Here is a 21012-nt window from a genome sequence, read left to right as displayed (position 1 = left end):
AGATGTCATCGCAGTTATAAAATCGGGGTTTATTAGATTAGAGTGACAGTCTGGAAACACTTTAAGAGACCATAATTTGACACATTCTTATTGGGCAGAGTTTAAGTCTCAGTTTTTTTATGCATTTTGCAGTCTGACAAATGAAACAAGACAAACATGTGAAAGAGAGTAGCTATATTGGTAATTCAGCTCTATCAATACATTGGTTGGAATGTGAGAGTATTTACAGAGTGCTTCGGTCCTTCTCTTTAGTCTAGCTGAGCATATACATGCAGGAGTGATTCCATCTCTAACCGCATTACCTGGGTGTATTAGTCCTTGTACAATTTTGATCAGACTAATATGTTCATTTTAAAAGACGGCTTTTGTTTGGACTAGCAAAGCGATTCATGTTTTTCTACTGTAATGTAAATGTGCTTACTGTCAAAACAACAAACTACGCAGCTGATGTTGCTGTGTTTGTTTGTGGCACCGACTTTTCACCCACTCAACCGACTGAGGAAGATGGCAGCTCTTCCCGTTTGCTACCAGGTTTCCCTACCTGTTAAAATAGGTTTTTCTCTCTACTGTCACCACTGAAGTGAAGTATAAATACATTCCATTGGTTTCCTAAACAAGGCAACTTTTTATCAATTGCCATATCAATACGATTATAATTGAATGGATCAAATTGGATTCTAACTGGACTGAATTGGACTGTATCAAACTGAATTCGAATCAAACTCGTTTACTTCCTCTTTAAAGTGCTTTGATATAACTGTTGTTGTAATTTGGCTCGATATAAATAAATTGAATTGAAATTAACTGAAAATATGCTTAATCGAGCATGAAACTTGGAAAAACTAGGTACTTTTTCTTATCAGTGTCCGTAGGTTCTTTAGCATATCAATAGATATAGGAGGGCTTTTTAAAACAAAAAAAAACAATCAATATATTTACACCAACCTGGGTAACTGCAGACAGTTGACTGAGTCTGGTCTTAGCAAAGGCCCATTGTTCTGCATTTCAAACACATTGCAGTTTCTCGCCATATACTGCCAATCCAACCAGGGCTGTTCTGTGTTGATGCCACTCTCAGGCTCTGTGAAATCATGCTTCTGTCTCTGGATCAAAACAGACTCTGGCAAAAGATGCCCTAACTGAACTATGACGTAGAACACCTGAAGGAAAGAGCGATAGAGGTTAGCATGAACAGACCCAGTGATTAACAAAGTAATTCAACACAGGCTTTCAACCTGTCTGACCAAACTCCAAGTGCAAATGGTTTGTTGACATAGAGTCCCAAGTTTATTAACCTCAATAATACTTGAGGCCACAGTAAGAGGTTTTCTCTTTTTGGCACTGCGTTAAATTGTCTTATAGATTTTTATCTTTTATGAAAACAAATGATAAGGCCAAAACATTGAATTACATTGCTCAGATTTAAACTATATTTTTATGACAAGTCTTAGTTAAGCTTAGTCTGTATTTCCTTGCAGCATGGTCACCGTACAAACATAAAGAAGTTGCAACCGTCTCACCACAGGCTGTGCAACAAAGTATTTAGATACTCTAATACTTCGGAGATGTCATAGACTCTAGTGCCAGAGAAAAAACAAGATAAGAAAAATGAAAGTTGGTAGCCGGAAAAGGGTGGAATGCTCTCTCCGGGTCGGGAATGAGATCCTTCCCCAAGTGGAGGAGTTCAAGTATCTCGGGGTCTTGTTCACGAGTGAGGGACGAATGGAGCGGGAGATTGACGGGCGGATCGGTGCGGCGTCTGCAGTGTTGCGGGCTCTGCACCGACCCGTCGTTGTGAAGAGGGAGCTGAGCCAGAAGGCGAAGCTCTCTACTTACTGGTCAATCTACGTTCCCATCCTCACCTATGGTCACGAGTTGTGGGTAGTGACCGAAAGAACAAGATCGCGAATACAAGCGGCCGAAATGGGTTTCCTCCGCAGGGTGTCTGGGCTCTCCCTTAGAGATAGGGTGAGAAGCTCAGTCATCCGGGAGGGGCTCGGAGTAGAACCGCTGCTCCTCCGCATTGAGAGGAGTCAGATGAGGTGGCTCGGGCATCTGGTTAGGATGCCCCCTGGGCGCCTCCCTGGGGAGGTGTTCCGGGCACGTCCCACTGGGAGGAGACCCCGGGGAAGACCCAGGACACGCTGGAGAGACTATGTCTCTCGGCTGGCCTGGGAACGCCTCGGGGTCCCCCCGGAAGAGCTGGAAGAAGTGGCCGGGGACAGAGACGTCTGGGTTTCTCTGCTCAAGCTGCTGCCCCCGCGACCCGACCCCCGGATAAGCGGCAGATGATGGATGGATGGATGGAAAGTTGGTAGGTGCTTATGCAACTTTACTGCTTAGCTTACAGTGAACTGTATTAGTTGAAAACTGACAGCCATCACATATACCATACATATCTACACACATTTACACACACACACACACACACACACACACACACACACACACACACACACACACACACACACACACACACACACACACACACACACACACACACACACACACACACACACACACACACACACACACACACACACACAGGGAGTGTTTTCATATCAAATATACACCTGTGCATGTTTGTGTGTACGTGTGTGTGCTTTAAGTGTTATCTGGCACTCCAGTCCAGGCTGGGACACTGGGTTGCGCAGCGGGGAGCGCATTAAGCCCTCACAAACACACAAACACACTCGCATACAAACACAAATACCCCTAACTTCAGAAAGTGTCTTTTATGTGGGGACTTGAGTTGAGCAACTGCATCAGGACGGCTCCCAAAATTCTGCCCACACTCACATACAGAACACAGATCAGAGAGGGGGGAATGAGTCTTTTGACAACACCAGTGACAATGAGACCCAAATCCAGCTGTCTCTCACTCTCTGTTTCTTTCTCTTTCTCTGCCGCCTGAGGCTTTCTCGCTGAGGAGATTTGGAAGGACTGCTAAGTGCACAAACAGGTGCAAACAGATCTATGAAGTAGTGTTTGAACTGCACTTCTTCACAATAACAGAATACAACTGACTGTCCAACCTTAATATTTACCATCTAAACCACAGTATAGGCTGCAGCATTAACTTCTAATTGGGAGGTCACAAAGCATCATTGTCATGCTGCAAACCCACATGAAACACATTCTTAATAACACAAACTTTTGGGCACAATAAAAATGCAAGAAGTTGCTTGAAAATTCTTTAAAAAATGTGGAGAATGACTTCTCCAATCCAAGAGTCTTACTAAGCTTCTCCAACAGCTGAAAGAAGCAGCTGTATTTCTCATGATGGCAATACTCTAATCCACAGGTCACAAGAGAGAGGTGGATTGATTTATTGATAAATCTATTTAATTTAGTCAGTCAGTTCAGTCACTACATCACAGCCTTAAGGACAAAGCGATAGTACTGTAGATCCTGTAGAGACAATTTCTTTAAACACTTCTACAATTCAATAAATAATGGCAGTGGGGTCATTTGTTTGTTAGACAAAGTGAAACTCCAGACATGTCTGTCTGTATTAAATGATAAAATGGGTGGCTCTGCCTGTGTGCATGTACTAGATAATAGTGGCATTACCTGGTATTGTCCATTAGCCAAATCCACTGTAATAGTGACTCCTTCATCCAGTTCTTGTGTAGTCATGATCTTAGATAGCCATGTGGTGCCCATGTCCTGATCATTGATGTAGCTGAATGGATGAGCGTTCAGGTTCAATCTTAATACCCTGTCACTGGTGGTGTCCTCAACTGCATTAGGAATGCAGTACCTGTTAACAGTAGCATATTTGAAGTACACAACATTATCAGCAGCATAATATAAGATGGGGTAATAGCAGTTTCAGTAGAGAATTTTCACCTGAAATTAGATACTGTTAAACATGTATTATAAAGCAAATGACTTTCATGATCAGACGTAACGTAAAACTTTCAATGTGGAATGAATGTGATGTTGTTATAATGCACCTCTCTACTAAGGGGTGTACTCTTGGGTGACTGGGAGGGCAGCGACACTCAGACTGGACATGCAGCTCAGGAAATACTCCGGAGAACAACTCAACTATTTCCCTGTTAACAAAAAAAAAAAAAAACAGTAAATCAAACAGTTCTGCTGCAAAGTGTAACTCTATGGAGTGTTTATTGGAATATGAAAAGGACAACTTAACTATCATACACATTTTAAAGTAAAAGGTTCCTTTATGTTTGCTTTTTTTTCTTCAATTTAACTAAATTCGGTGAAAACATATGTGGTTGAATTATAGAGAAAATTCACATAAAAAAGAAACTGAACCCTCAATACAGGCTAAGCTGTGGCAAAGAAACAAAAATCCTGGCCATTAAACAAGGGTTCAACTTCAATTTTAAGATCTCAATTTTAAGCACTTAAAGCACATGTTGATGTGCTTCCAAATGAACATTAAGTGCTTAGTAGAAAATCAAAGTAATAACTTAAAAACTTGTCTTTCATTTTGTCTTAACTCAGTCTTGATGAGACAACTTGTAAGCCCAAAGTCCTCCCTGGTAAGCAAAACACTAATTACTTTGTATTGGATTCTCAGAGAAATCCTCTGAAAGCAGTATGGATCTCAAGATGCAATGATTAGCCTTCCCCTGCTTTCCTCTAACCAACTTTCCCTTAATCACTTCTCACCACTCCCTTTCTTTTGTTGCATAATCTATACAGTATTTATCTTTTTCTCCTAATTTCCCTTTTTTTTCCCCTCTTTCTTCAATGTTCAAATAAATAGCATTTGACTTCCTTTCCAATGTAACTTGCAATTTACTTCCTTGTCCCAACTAATCCTTCCTTTAACACTAATTTTCTTAAGTCTTTTAGGCCCCCCACCGTAGCAGATGCTCATTACATGTACCTCACTCTATCCAACTCACCTGTTGGTCAAAGTAGCAGGATAAAATCTAAAGTCCTGCATTCGGCCAATGAACTGATTAGACCCTGGAGAGATGAAAGGAGAGAGTAAAAGAACATAAAGAAGGTGTTAATGGGTTTGCACTGAAGGCAGTGAGAGGATTTCACAGTATTTAGTAGATTATCTTATCTGTTTCTTGATACCAGCTAAGTGAGGCTGCCAACAACTGCCTATAATGACAGAGTTCTCAATACAAACGTGAACAGGATCTGCCACAGTCCTCATTTGTCTCCACTAGAGAGCAGCAAGACTTCTGAGGGCAAAGTCATTGGTTTGGATGATGAAAGGCCAATAAAGTCCTACCGGAGCACAAGTAGGTTTCATATTTATTTGACAAATTTTTCTGGTCTGAGGGGGGGGGGGGGGGGGGGGGGGGGGGGGGAGAGTGCTTAGCGGGATTGGATCAGTGTGTGGTTACTGACAGCTGAAAACCCCAAATACAAAATCTATAATTTGAAAGAAGAGAATAGTTACTTGCAAAGAAAGCCACAAATGACAAATCTACTTCTAAGAATCAATTAGGATCAGTTTAGTTATCAAACGTCCATAAATTGAGAAAAATACCATTTCACATTTTCAGTCAACCTGTCCAAGGCCATGACTTCAAAACAATTCTTAGAACAATTCTTAGATCAAGAGCTCCAAACATAGAAATATGAAGTTTAGTATTAAATCAAAGATGTGTTTTTTTATTGTAAAAAAGGATTGAATTGAATGTTCAGCATAGCTGAACTGAAATAAATCACATTTCTGATACAGTATTCATCCCTAAAATAAGATTAGTAGTAGAGATCATTATTAGTCATTCATCATTATAAACATCTCATAGAGCTAATGCTGTGGGCAGGGATAACCTCTCATATTGTTGTTTGCTGCAGTGAAGCTGAGGAAGCCTCTGACTGAGCACACTCTTGATCACAATATTACGTAGAGTATGTGCAGCGTTCTCCAATATATTTGGCAACTTGTGCAGCATTCTTCCTGGCATAATCAGCTCCAGAGCAGTCCCCAGCACAGAGCCAGTGTTCTTTACCAGTTTTGTTCAGCTACTTTGAGTCTCTGGCTCTGATGTTGCTGCCCCAGCAGATAGCTGCAAAGCAGATTGCACTCTCCACCACAGACTTATAGAAGATATGTAACATCTTGGTGTGAACACTGAAGGACCTAAGCTTTCTTGAGACGTACAGTCTGCTCTGTCCCTTTTTGTAAACAGCCTTACTGTTGCATTCCCATGTTGTAGAAGTGAACACACAGGTATCTGTGGTGCTCCATGATCTCCACCTTATCTTACAGGATGGAAATAGTGTTTGGGTTAGTCCTGGACCTCCTAAAATCCATAATCAACTCCTTTCCTTTGTTTAAACTTAACATAAGATGATTGCTTCTACACCATGCCATAAAATCTCACAAACGTACCACCGTTTAAGACACTGAGGTAGTCGATGATCCAGGCACTTTGCACAGACATCAACCTACTTTTTCTGTAGTTGCTCACATAACAGTGCAGGCAGAACTGTATTAAACGCACTGGTAAGAACATGATCAGAGTAGATGATGTCATTTTCAACCCCAACTGTAGGACAATAGGCAATAAGCAAACTGTAGTGGGTTCTGAAAGGCATTCCCTTGCTTACTTAAAGGAGCCAATAACTGTCTCTCCATGAAGGTATGGGATGTTAGGGAAAATCCTCTGTTGTCACTGAGGGCAGACAGGTGAGATTTTTTTGGGTGCTGGAATAAGGAAGGTTGTCCTTCTACAGCACTGGAACTTTTTTGTAACTCAGGTTGAAGAGGTTCTGTAGTATCCAACATAGCTGCTCATTGCAGGCCTTCAGAACTTTGGGGATTACACCATCTGGACCTGCAGCCTTGTTCTGGCTCAGTCTAGCCAGCTACCTCTTCACTTGACTACTGGAGACAGACAGGCTTAGAGAGGAGCTCTCTGTGTGTCCTGATGTGTCCATATGTCTATATCCAATATCATGTAGATAAGGTTCCACTGAACTTGGTGACAAATACTGTATTTTCTGCTGATTTGTCAATAAAAATATATTTTTTATGTGAAGCAGCAAACAGCTGTAGTGAAGCAAACAGCTTCACTACAGCTAAAAGCAATGAGCAAACACAGTAAAATGAAGCCCTTTTACATTGGTCAAAAAAACCTGCCAACACTCACAAACATATTGTGAAACAACTGCTAACAGGTTTTACGTGTAATAGGAAAAATGCATATATGTATATGCATTGCTAATTAAATTGCTAACTACATATAATGGAGTGAATGGGGCCATAGACGATGCAGCCTCTAAATAAGGCATTATCTGTCTTTATTCAACACACTCGTCTACTGGGACGACGTCATCGACGTGCATGCTGCAGCACAGCTTATTTACTCCGTGCTCTGTGACAGTCGGCTAACTTCACATGTAGTTTGTTACTCATAGTTTTGTGCAACATGGCAGGATATTTATCAGATTTGGACAACTTTGAGTATGATGGACGTCCTCACCAGAGTGAATGAGCTGTGCTGCAGTGTCGGGTGTTGATGACGTCATCCCAGTAGACGAGTGTGTAGAAAGCCCTCTATAAGCCCCCCGATAGCCGCCAATAACAACAACATTGCAGCTATGAGCTAACAGTGCAATAGTACGCATTCATTCATTCATGGTGAAATAAAGACAGATAATGCCTTATTTAGAGGCTGTATTGTCAATGCCCCAGTTCACTCCGTTATATGGATCTCAAGGAATCTAAATATCTTCAGAAGGACGCCGACTTTCACCAAACTGCTCTCGGTGAGTAGATGAACGTATTTCATGCCAGAAATAAGGTCTGGGTTAAAAAATAGCAGAGTTCCCCTTTAACAGTCAATGACACCATTAGCAGCTGATGGCACTGCTCTCAAACAAAACAAGTTATCATCTGTGTGACCAAGGTCCATAGCAAAGCCCTAAAACTAAAGCCAGTGTCTCTTGAGAAGTTTCTGCAAGACAATTTTAAAACATTCTTAAAACTAATTTTAGCAAGAGAATAGCAATAAAAAGGAAAAAGACCTGAAAATAAATGCTAAATGCAAAGATGATAGACAATCCATTGCAAGCTCCCAAAGTCTCTTTAACAAGCATGGCAAAATGTCCGGACGCCCATGGGAAGACTGGACTGCACACCAAAGACACAATCAAACAAGTAAACATAACCCAACATATCTCCATGCACAACCATACATATGTAAGAATTCTGGATAGACTATAAGGGACCCACAATCCAAAGAGGACTGAAGTGTTTTAGTCTCCAACCAACTTCTGTCTACTATGACTAAGTCTTAGCAAATGGATAACGTGCCTAAGCATCGACAGCATCCCTGCCATGTCCAGCTTTGTCTGTGAAAGTATTTTTGTGTTAGAAGCTTTATCATCTGTATTCCAAAAATGATCTTTACTTTAGCGACAGAATGTTTGTACATGTGTGAGCATCTATGTTTGCGTTTAGACTTGAGTGAGGCTTTGGTGTGTCTGGCATACGATACAACTGCAAGTATGCAAGTAAAACAAAGTGTGTGAGGGGGATGTTATGGGATGTAAGTGTGTTAGATCAGTGTGTGGCTGTGCAGCCTTAGGGTTTGGCTCAGGATTTCTTTAGGGTGTGGAAATGGGATTATGGCTTACTCTGAAAAGCACTCTCCCCATTGTTACTGGGATGATGCGAGGTATAAGCCTTAATTCTCTCCTGTCAGTATAGGTATCTTATCTTCTTTCAATGTTTCTTTATTTTTTAATCCACTTATGTTACTTGTTTTTAAATTGTTAGAAACTCGTGATGTTCAAAATACATTAAAATAAAAAGTCCAAATGTAAGAAGCTATTTATTAGTTTTACTGAAGGTAAACAACATATCAGTGTAACACCAGAAGGTAACAGGATGCTGGGGGCTAAAAACAATCTCTAAGCAGCTTGTTTTTTCTGTTAGGGTAAAAGTGGGAAAAAAACTCACACTATTTCTGCATTCATTACTCATAAAATGTGACATGATCAAGTTACAATTCAAAATTATAGATGAGTCACAACTGCAGAGAAACTGAACCAAAGTAGTCTTCACTGTACTTATTAAATAATCTCACAGCGCAAGCAACAAAACTTGGTTGTGGCCAAAACCCAGTGTGGCCACATAAAACACGATCAGTAATAGTTCAGCCAGATTGTTTGTCTAGAATTGTGATTTACATGAAGATCAGACCAGCTTTTATGTATAATCAATGCAGAAGTTGTAGTAAACCCAGTTGGATGTACAAATCCTTGCTTGCTTGCTTGCTTCCAAAACACACAGGCACAGAAGACGCAGCAGTGCAACAAAACTCACATTTCTATCCGTTTTATATTTTTAGCAATGATTGGCAGAGAGTGAAGAGTGATCAGAGAAGACTGAATCATTTTGGGGGTGGGGCAAGCTGTAGAACTGGGGTACATGCAACATTAACATGTTGTGCCACCAAGGTGGCTTAGTGCCAGATCAGTCAGTCCATTTACACAAACACTTAAAGTGAGCTACAGATAAAATAAGTCATTTTATTACACTAGTATCCTTTTATTAGTCTACAAGCACTGGAAGGGATTATATTTATTAGTCAAAGTAAGTCAGACTTCACCACAATATGTTGTGATTTGCACCCTTACAGCTTATTAGTATCAAGCTTTTTGCAGTTGACCTAATATGGTGCAAAATGAGTGACAAATCAAATACTGTCTCTTGGACAGCTCATTTCTGTTTTGGCTTTTTGGTGTTTTTATTCTATCCATCTTTTATTTTTTGCCACAATAGTAAAGGCTGAGTGGCGTTTTCAGTTGGTTGCAATTCGTCATTGCTGCCTCTGCATGTCACAACATCCTACACACCGGACCTTTAAATGTTGTGGCTGGCATTTAAAACTCCATTCTTGATAACTTCCAATTGTATTTGCGTTTTTTTTATTTTTCAGGTTCCTCACAAAAACAGACATGGTTGTTAATCAATGCATCTGATCAGCATTTGCACAATCGATCCTCTGATCAGAATTCCAGGCACAGCCCCTGAGTTCAACAACCTCCAGCTCCCACACGCAAACACAGTCTCACGCTCCAAAGCCAATCACTTGCATTGATCACCCATTCTGATGTGATCTTCAACTGATCAGATGCTACCTGCTGTGAACTAGGGATCAATGACTGATAAATGAAACGAAAAACACTCGTTTATCACTCGAGATGAACAGATATAATTTTTCTCTCAATTTCTGTGCAATTGATTCTAAAACGGCTCGGGGGCAAGACTAATCAATCACAGATCTGTACCAGTCACTGAAACGGATTTAAGCGCCGGAAGGAAAATAAAGGTGAAGTAGTCATTGGCACCATATTAAGATTTAAAGACATGATAAACACTGAAGTAATTTCTCTCCACTCAGGGGAAAAGAAAAAGAAAACGTGGTACAGGATGAGGAAGATGACTGTGGGGATAATTGCTTTAAACAAGGGCTCAAACCCCTAATGACATATTATTGATGATCCCTATGATGTTATGGTTCAAAGTAACCAACATATCAACTGAATGTATCTGAAAGCTTAAAAAAAAAGCACATACTTACCATTGGAGCTAAGTCCCACCCACATGGCACCATCCTCATTGATATCAGAAAGCATGTTGCTTAGGTGTTTTGTTGCAAATGGTGTCCCATCCTCCTCGAGCCCATCGAGGAAAAGACTTGCACGTCGGTCATGGATCTGTGAATCCAAGAGTAAGTGAGACATATGTCTTTGACGATTACACATATCAACTTTATACAGTTTGTCTCCTTAGCTCAGGGGGTGATGGAGTTATATGATTCTTTAGTGTGTAGTTTGTGTAGACTGAGTCAATCATATCCAAAGAAATGGAAAGGACATAGAACGTTTAGATTTTCTACAACTACTACACTAAGTCTAAGTAATTTCTAAGTGACCGATGGACTGCTTTTTCAGTGTCGTGTAATATTTTGTTGAGTTAGGAATGACAATTGACCAATTATGTTTACTGATATCTATACTAACACAGTGTCTATAGAGTATGCCAATCTTTGTGGTGCAAAACTGGAGGTACAAAAAAAGAACCCGACATTAAGATGCAAAGATCAAGCAGCAGGTTACTACTGGAATACAACTTTTTAGAGAAAGTGCCAGCTGTGTGCATCCTTTTGTAAAAGTGTACGCGCACTCCATGGGTACAGTTCTATGCGTGTTTGTTACCACACGTGTGTGAATTATACATTCGGCTATTCTTCCAGCTCATTTCCCCAATAGCAGAAAGAGCCTCGGGCTAAACTGCCTCAGCTGCAAATTAGCTTTCTGTTTGACCAAAAATCTCCTCTCCACTCTTTTCCCTTCTCTCCTGATCTGCTCCATGAATATTAAAAACGGCATGGCTGACAATACCGTCAAAGCAGGAGCAGTTCCCGACACATCAAACCTAGGCCAAAAGGAAGATACTACCATAAGAAGGACACCCTTCCCCCCCAGGCATGCACACGTTCCTACCTCCTCCCGCCCTCCAAAGAAAACTTTAATGTGCCCTGTCCCACTCTCTTCCTTTACTGAAATCTCCAAATTCTATGTTTGGGAAACACACTGTGGGACCACTGATAAATATGACTCCCTGTTTTACTAGGATTCCCCTTCTCTGTTTTCATCTTCTTAGTCTGTCTTCTGCTCTAGTCCACCTTGATTTGTCCTTTCTCTTCTTCACAGTAAGTTGCTTCTTTCACATTTTCACCATTTTTGAGTTTCTTCACCTCATTTGAATTTTTTCTGTTTTTCCTTTTTCATAATCATTTTCACTCTCCCCCCAACCCCTCCATCCCATCCCATCCCATCTCCCCTCTTGTCTCTCTCCCTAACGTTTATCTTGCCCTGTCGCTTTCATTTGTCATCAGCTCTTTAGGAGAGTTTGAAAAGGTGTGAAGAAGGAAATAAGTCCAAGGCAAAAACGCCTTTAGGGGATGAAGGGAGGCCCAGACAAGTGTCTGCCTCTCAGAGGATAGTTAAGACGCTCAGACAGACACTTTCATGATGGCTGATTGAAGACTGGCAAGCGCATAAGAGCACAAGAGTGTGCGGGAGTGAATACGGAAAAAAGGAAAGAGAAAAAAAGGCACGAGAGAGAAAAAGAAAAGTCGGAGCACAGAGAGGAAGCTAGAAGAAGGACCTTCTTTAGGAATCTCTGAGCCAGAGCTCGGTTGCTCTTGGGGAGATGTGAAGGAGTTGTCAGGCCTGATGTAAATGAATCCTGAAGCACTTCATCTTCCTTAGCTGCCACGCGTCTTTTTGAAACACAGCCATCTCCCCTTTGTTAGCTTTCACAAACACTTTCCCCTCCATTTTTCTTTTTTTCTATTCATCTGTATTATTTACGTTCTCACTTCTTCTACAGCTCTTTTCAGCTCTCTTTAGCAAACATAACTTAAGAGTTTACTTTGAAAAGATGTGCAATTGCACGTCTTTTAACTGGCACAAGGGAGTCAATTTCTTCTCTTCTACAGGCCTCCTCACTGTCTAATTTTAAAACTCCTCTTAAAACGTACCTCTTTTCTTTGGCTTTTAACACTACGTAGGTTGTTGATTTTATGTGCACAGATATTTTATATGGGTTGGACAGTCTATCTATTTATTATGTTTTATTGTGTTTATTTTATTGTAAAGCACTTTGAGAACCTCTGTGTTTATTTAAAATGTGCTTTATACATAAAATGGATTGGATTGGAAAATGAGGATTAAAAAAATGCAGAAATTAGTTTTGTTTAGTGTTCGTAACAAGTCCTATTTGGACTGTGTCTACCAAGTCCAAAAAAATGGAGAATACTTAATTCAAACACTACCTACTTTTTACACAGAGGAATAGCCAAGCGATCAAGATTTTTTAACAAAAGTACCATAAAAAAAGCATATCCAGATAGTAAAAATTGTCCAAATTGGAAGTGTACTTTAAAGGGAATAATACTGAAGATCCTTGTGTTGTCTAACAACTTATTTCATATGCTGCAAAGATGAGATTTTTTTGCATATTCCTCGAGCCCAGCAACTGCCAACAACACAGGACACAAAAAAACATAACCATTCAGTTAAGTTCACTAGAGTAATGTGCAAGTGCAATAACTTCTACATGGATAACATGGCATTAACTTAGTTTGAATACTTCTTCTTCTTTTAATAAAATGTATTGGGCACTTAAGGCCTTTATTTGAAAGAATATAAGGATCTCAAACCTGGGTGAGCTGCGATCAGGACCTCAAGCCTCTGCTCAACAGGCGCCCGCTCAACCAGTTCAACTACCCAGCATTCCAGTTTACTCATCCATTAGAGTTTATTCATCTATTTAGTCTACAATGGAGAAATATACTAAATGTATAGTACGAGTTAAAGTTATTATCATAAGGTTATAGGTTATCATGTTTGATTTATTTGCAGCAGGTTTGTGCTATAAATCAAGCTGTTATTTTCCCAGAAGACAGATGTAAATATTAAACGTGAGGCCTATTAGAACCCAATTCACATGCAATAAACAATTACTTAAACATTTTGAAATAAGAAAAAATCTCTTCTCTTCCGTTTTTTTTCTCCACTTTTTGTTTGTCTGTCTCTCACCTTCTAGAACTCGAAAAAGAAATGAGTTCAGCAGGATTTAATCCAGGGCCAGCCTGGATATTGAATCTTTACCCTAACACCACCTACGGTCTCAGTTACCATCTATGGCTCCATTAGTACCATTAGTACCTGGCTTGGTTGCCTTGAGTGAAAAGGTTTCCTCCTTCAACATTCCTTAGGAAGACACAAAAGGCAAAACTGATCACTATAAAATTCTAACTGGTTGCATCATCACGTATAGGGAATGCCACAGAAGTGCAATCAAATGAAATGCACCACTCACATATTTAGAGTTCTCCTATAGTATCAAATTTTATAGTTTTCCCTCAACTTTGTTACTTAATGTTTTCTATTGTTGTTGTTTTGTGCTTTTTGGGAGTTTCAAGCAGCCTTTCACTGTGCAAAACTCACCCACTGGCAACCACCTAAGCCTCTCTAAAAGCCCACAGAAACCCTGAGTGGAAAGCTTTTAGTGATCTGTGGACTGGCATTTTGACGGAAGCTCTTCTCGATTTTCACACTCCTGCCAAGTCATGGCTCAGTACACAGTGTAGACAACAATGTTTCTTCCAGGCTCACTTTGTAGCTGTGGGCCACAGAAGAAAGGGGTGGTGAAGAAAGCAGGAGGAAAAATTATCTAAAGACAGCTGTTCCAAACGAACAAATATAATATATTATTTATTTACTCTAGAAAGAATGGGGAAAAGCAGCTGCATGTAGCTTCCAGGTTAAAAAGCCAATCAAAACATTTTGTATAATCTTGTATACATCACAGGATATACTTACTCCATAAATACAAGATGTATAGTGTTAGATGACCTACTTACTTTACTTTACTTTTTTACAGTGGTTAAATGAGGGACTGTATTTAGATGAAATAGGTAGATAATCAACAAACAGTTAATCACAAAGACCAGAAAGGTGTCAGTGAGCTGCAACAATACTTCCTGACCTCGGTCATTTACCGTGAACCTAATCCAATCATGACCCACACTTTCCCATGGATCATTTTGAAGACATCTAGTTGTTAAGGTTGATAATAACTGATAGCATCATCAGACAAAAAAAAAACCCAACAGCTATCAAGTTGCTGGAACTATTAATCACACACACACTTTTTGGTAAAATGCTAAAACAAAGTATAGCTCTCTGTAAGATTTTGTTGAGTATGAGAATACAGTAAGTTTGAACTTTCACACAGACATTCCATATTCATCAGTCTCCAACATTTTCAACTTCCTTCTCATCAGCTCCTCTCCTCTTCTCATTCTTGCAATCTTCTATCTTTTCTCCACACCGCTCTCTTGAACTCTACATATTCAGCTTTTATTTTCTCCTCGTGGACATCCCCTTCTCTTGTTGCTCCTTTAACACCTGCCTCTGTCTTCACGTCTTCTCCCTCTAATTCCTGACTATCCATCACAGCCCCCACAGACAGAGTGACAAAGAAGATATATTTAATATATAGTAATACTACATAAAAGGTAATGCGGCAATTTTGTTCTTCGTGTTATAAAAGAAGGAAAGAAGAAGGGAGAAAGTCTGTAGCATAAGCAAGAATGAAATATATTAGGTGTAAGGGAGGAGAAGTTGTGGCAGTAAAGCCTTGTAATTTGTATGTAAAACAGTTATAAAAACAGGGTGTCCTGGTTAGACATATACCAGTAATTACAACCTCCCCACTTTGATTTAAGGGTATCTCACCTCATTTTCTATCCTTCTCCACTACAGTCAAATAAAAGAAATGCAAAACCACCCTGAAGAGAGACTTCAGAGGAAAAAGGTCCACTTAGAAAAGAAAGGAAAAGCAGAAATACAAAATGATAATTATGAGACTCTAATTAGTTGGTGTTATTTAAGACAAGTCAAGTCTTAAAAGGGTTTAAATCATTCAGTTGAATGGTCATGAGCAATTATGACCTTAACACAATTAACTCAAGTTGAAATTCATATTTGAGGTCCTGTAATAATTTAATATTACAAAAGGTATTATGTAAAAGGAAATAAGGCCACGGCCAGGACAACAAAGACAAAGAGACAATGCTGGAAGGCATTTCTATCACTAAGCAAGTTTAAATGGCAATAGGAAAAGAAAAATTTAATTATTGTGTTCGGCCGATCAAAATTGTTGGTCGGAAATGTGTCCAACTGAAACTGTATGTAACAGAGGTTTTCAAAACGGGACTAACAGACCCAGTTACTGCGGCTAGGGATCAAACCACTTCTGCATGTATACACTACATGAGACATGAGAATATTTTCACCACCTCACATTGATGACAATATGTTTAAATAAACCACTGAAGGCTTGCCAGGCTAACATCACATCTACTGGGATTATTGCACATGTGGCCTTCATGGCTCTCTTCATCCCTGGCAAGGGTGCATGTGAAAGATGGCATTTACACACCCACAGCAGTGTATATGAATTGGACCATTAACAAAAAAAAGTTCAGGATATTTCCATCCTACACGCTTAACAATAGTAAGTGACACTAAAAAGTGTATTTTGACTTTATGAGTCACTAGTTTGCAACGTTTCTATCTCCAGGCATATTGTCACCTTTCCTTCTATCTTCCTTTCTCTCCTCTTATCACCCTCCCTCCCCTCTTGGATTACTTGAGGCCTCTCCCAAGCTCTGTAGTAGCCTCTTCCCCACCTCTGTACTTGCCCTGTCCAACAATGAACTGTTAGCAGCTGTGATGTACAGCCAATATTCCCTCTATCATATTAACACAACTCAGGGTGTAAAGGAAGAGATGGGGAGAGAAGGAGAGGAGGAAGAGAAGGAGAAGGGGAAAAGGAATACGAAGAAAGAGACTATGGGGAGGAGACACATTTGTTCTACTCATCTCAGTGCTAAAAGATACAATTACCTCTCACAGCATATTATCCATGTTTTATACTAGCCCAGGGCCTCATGCCTTTGCTTCGCTGCGCTCACCCCATGTAGGGCCCATATTTTAACACTAGCTATGACAGTTTATTTAAGAAAAGAAAATTGTCCCCAGGGAGATGGAGAGGGAGAGAGAGACAGTGAGTGTGAGGAAAATGAGAGGGAAAGGACAAAGAAAGTAGAGGTGGGAGACAGCGAAAGGGGGAGAGAACGAGAGATAGATGATGTATCAAGTGAGAGGGAAAGAGAGGAAGAGGAAATTATATTGTGGTACGAAAACAAACAAAAAAAAAATGGCTGACAAAAAAGATAAAAGATAACAAGAGAGAGGGGGGACATATATAAGGTGACACAACAACCTTTTCATAAGGGCTATAAGTCTGACAGACTTTTCTTTCAGTGGAAAAAGAAAAAAAGGGGGTCCCTTTAAAAAATATTCATGTGAAGATACATGTAAGGAAGAGCACCTGTGTCAGCAAAGAAGAGACCAGAGGGAAAAAGAGCAGGCCTTGATGCATCAGGGAGGCTCAGGGGTGCGACTACCTACTTTCTGAGGGATATGCAGACACATGACTTGCGCCCCCCATTCATAACAACTCAATAATAAGGTTACAGTAATCAGATTACAGTAATGAGGTTAGAGTAATCAAATTACTGTAATAAGGATAAGATTGAGTTATTTAGTTCATGTAGACACCTTAATCTGACAAAAAAACGGATCGGATCGGGTTACTCGCGATTGAATAAAGATCCCGATATAACTCGATCCAAATTCCCACTGAACGTGCATGTAGACAGCAGTGGATCGGATTGAGCGTTCTGCGCATGCTCGAGATTTTTTCCCGGGAACGTTACCCGGAAGTCGAAGGAGACGATATTACTGTTGTTGTCGCCGCCGTCGGAAAGACATAAACAACGCGATGGAGAATGCGCTGTTGTGCATCGCGTTTGTGCCATAACCATGTTCATCACAAATGTAGAGGGACGTAGCTTCATCTTGCTCTTCTTTCTTTTTCTCGAATGCCTTAGTTTTGTTGTTGTTGGTGAAGACTTCAACCGGAAGTGGCTCTATTAGCTATAGTTGAAATGAGTATAGCGCCACCTATCGTACGGGGATGACATGCTTTGTGGCAGTGATTTGATTCATTCACCGCCATATATCCAAGGATAATTACCCTTGCTCAGACAAGGAGCATAACCCAACTATAGCTATAATCGAGTTAATCACTTACCCCTATGCGCCACATATAGTCCTTACTCACGTTTTGCGCCACTGGGTAGGCTTATAATACCAACTTTTCTTGGTGGAGTTTCAGGTAGTACGTTGTTTTTAACCCTGCCCAAGAAGTTTTGATTTCTAGCCCTAAGCAAGGGATGTTAATATCGATACATTTAAAGCCCACAGGAAAGTGACAAGATTTTGTTGTGATATGTTGTATTTATAAGTAACCAAGGCAATAAGCAAAATGGTGTCAATTTAAAAAAAAAATCCTTTTACACATAACAATGATAATTTTCTAACCCTAACCAAGACATTTCATTGCCTGAACTGAGCCAGGAAGTGTGTTACTGACAAATGTTTTTTTATTCCCATGGTTGAAAATGCAGTGCTTAACTGCACTGGTACTTTGCAAAATGCCATTATGAATATTGAAACATCCTGCATGACCATTTCAGTTAGAGGTATTCTTGCTGATGCTGAACGGATATCTATAAGTTATTTAAAACTCAGGGAAAATAATAATGGGTAGTATGAGAGCAGGGCTAAATCATTGTAAACATCAACAAAAACACAGATTTAAATAAATTATATACATTCCAACTGAATAAAGTCATCCATTTGGTGTGGAATGGACTGCATTAAATTCACCAACAGGCAAGAGCATTAGAAAAGGGACCTCATTTTGCTCTCTGTGTGGTTACAACATGCCAGGCACTTTCCCCTTTACTATGGATATTTCTAGAAGACTTAAGATAACATAACACATTTATGGTGGTTTCTTTATTGTCCAAAGCACCTTGTAGCACCCTTGCAGTAACCATTTTTAGCTCTCATATCTCAAAGCTCCAGCAGAAATTAAATGCCTAGCCCCGACTGTGTTTGTGCTTCACTGTTGGCTGGACCATGCACTGGCATGGAAAAGTGGTGTTAAATAAATTAATAAATTAATATAAGAACAGAAAATCTACAGTGGGCACACACACACAAAAAGCATTCCCTTCTTCCTCTCACTATGTAATTGATGCCAAGCTCGTGCCCTTTCGCCTCTGGTGCCAGCAGGCAGAGGGCTACCATTGAGGTGTCCGCTTCCCCTCAACATAACAACCTTGCCTCACCTTCACACACATGCATATAACTACACATATGCTCATATAAATGCGTTTCTAAAAGTTTCTGTTTGATTATTTTTAAATGAAGACAAACACTGGATACGTATTATAAAGGAGGTTTGTTATTAGGAGCATACATTTAAATCGAAGGCCTTTTTCTTAAAATAAATTTTAATTTCTACCTTTTAGAGATCAAATAATGTAATCAAAATTCAATCACTTAATGGAAGAATCAAGCATTTCTGAAGTGTAACCTAGGCTGATCATGGGAATTGACAAAGCCACAACGAAAGTAGAAAAGAAAAAGATTCACATAAAGATTGCAGTTCTCATGTTCAGCTATTTTCATTTTGCTTTTGGTTGTGAACTCGATTAGATTCCAAAACTAGTACTCTTTTATATTGAATCAAATGTTTTGAACAGATTTTGACTCAAATCACTTTAAATAGGGGAACTGACTTTAATCTAAAATTTAACCGTATTGTGTGTTTGGTAAGTTAACTGATTGGGAAGAGTTCATCCATCCATCATCTACCGCTTATCCGGGGGTCGGGTCGCGGGGGCAGCAGCTTTAACAGAGAAACCTAGACGTCCCTGTCCCCGGCCACTTCTTCCAACACTGTTTTTAGTTCCAGGGGGACCCCGAGGCGTTCCCAGGCCAGCCGAGAGACATAGTCTCTCCAACGTGTCCTGGGTCTTCCCCGGGGTCTCCTCCCAGTTCAGTGAACTTGTCCAGGGGGCATCCTAACCAGATGCCCGAGCCACCTCATCTGACTCCTCTCAATGCGGAGGAGCAGCGGTTCTACTCCGAGCCCCTCCCGGATGACTGAGCTTCTCACCCTATCTCTAAGGGAGAGCCCAGACACCCTGCGGAGGAAACCCATTTCGGCCGCTTGTATTCGCGATCTCGTTCTTTCGGTCACTACCCACAACTCGTGACCATAGGTGAGGATGGGAACGTAGATTGACCAGTAAATAGAGAGCTTCGCCTTCTGGCTCAGTTCCCTCTTCACAACGACGGGTCGGTGCAGAGCCCGCAACACTGCAGACGCTGCACCGATCCGCCCGTCAAGCTCACGTTCCATTCGTCCCTCACTCGTGAACAAGACCCCGAGATACTTGAACTCTTTCACTTGGGGAAGGATCTGATTGGGAAGAGTGAATCTTGCAAATGATGCTGTAATGTACCAAACAGCCATCTCTGGCACTGCACTCCAAGGCAGTTCCACACTGGCATCGAATGTGGCACCAGATTATGATGTCAAATTATTTTAAATTCAGTCTATGTTGTCAAAGAGAAGCATGTCTGTGTCCGCTGATGAAGGCTTTTGTGGCATCAAGTAGAGTTTTAGCAGCCACCTAAAAGTAGTAAGTAGTACTTATAATCCTCACTTGATTTACCTCACAGTGACATTGACTGATTTGAGCCTTTCTTAAATCCTTTCTCAACTTTTCTGTTTAAGCCATTAACAATTCTTTACAAGCGAGCTGTCTGAGAGATGAACCAATGTGTGACCCGATATGTGCTTGTCCATCTAATACCTTCTGTTTTGTGTGTTTAATGGTAAGACAAGAAGGCAATTGCATGCACACACACTCTTGCCATTCATGCTGACATGTTGTGTTGTGATGTGACTGGTTGTTCCTATCACCGTCTCTTCCGTTAATGCTGATTTGTTCAGGCACTAACAGACGGACCCCAATGGGAGTCCTTAAGACAGTCAGTCAGTCATTATACAGGCTATTTAAAAGTTTTTTGTCTTCCTTTCTACGTTCTACTTAATATAGAAATATTTCACTCCTCTTCTTCTTGATACTTTCATACACTAACATCTAAACTATATACATGACTTAGTTGTGCAATATTATAACATGTCAATCTTTTGCTCACCAGATACAGACGACACAATCCGTCTAAATAAAAAAAAACAATTCAGGAAATTATATAAAGAAAACAACTCAAAATAGGAGACATATTCTAAATAGTGACATAACATCTTCAAATACTGACAAATTAGCATCTTGTACAACTAAACAGTTGGAGACAGCATACTTCCTGGATCCAGACACACATCTGGATAAGCATAAAATATCAACTTATATCTAATATATACATTTAATTACTCCAGCATAGACAATCGTGAATAAAAAAAGATATTAGATTTTACAAATCCATTTACTTAATTCTGCGTTGTAGACAAGATCCAGTTCAAGCAGC

The 21012-nt window shown here is 40.2% G+C and overlaps 1 protein-coding gene across 1 annotated transcript in view; it reads right to left on the bottom strand.

Annotated features, from left to right (window-relative positions):
• Window positions 1-21012, bottom strand: part of ush2a (Usher syndrome 2A (autosomal recessive, mild)) — a 210288-nt gene that overhangs the window by 179598 nt on the left and 9678 nt on the right. Inside the window, exons 5-9 of the mRNA XM_072381304.1 lie at window positions 10539-10674; window positions 4884-4947; window positions 3960-4061; window positions 3574-3763; window positions 946-1160 (exon numbers count right to left, since the gene is read on the bottom strand). Of these exons, the coding sequence (XP_072237405.1) occupies window positions 946-1160; window positions 3574-3763; window positions 3960-4061; window positions 4884-4947; window positions 10539-10674 (707 nt within the window). The remainder of the gene's footprint in view (window positions 1-945; window positions 1161-3573; window positions 3764-3959; window positions 4062-4883; window positions 4948-10538; window positions 10675-21012) is intronic.

This window comes from Leuresthes tenuis, unplaced genomic scaffold, assembly GCF_036924035.1.
Source record: "Leuresthes tenuis unplaced genomic scaffold, fLeuTen1.0.hap1 SCAF_2, whole genome shotgun sequence".
Classification (NCBI taxonomy): domain Eukaryota; kingdom Metazoa; phylum Chordata; class Actinopteri; order Atheriniformes; family Atherinopsidae; genus Leuresthes; species Leuresthes tenuis.
This window is presented reverse-complemented; position numbering and strand designations above follow the sequence as displayed.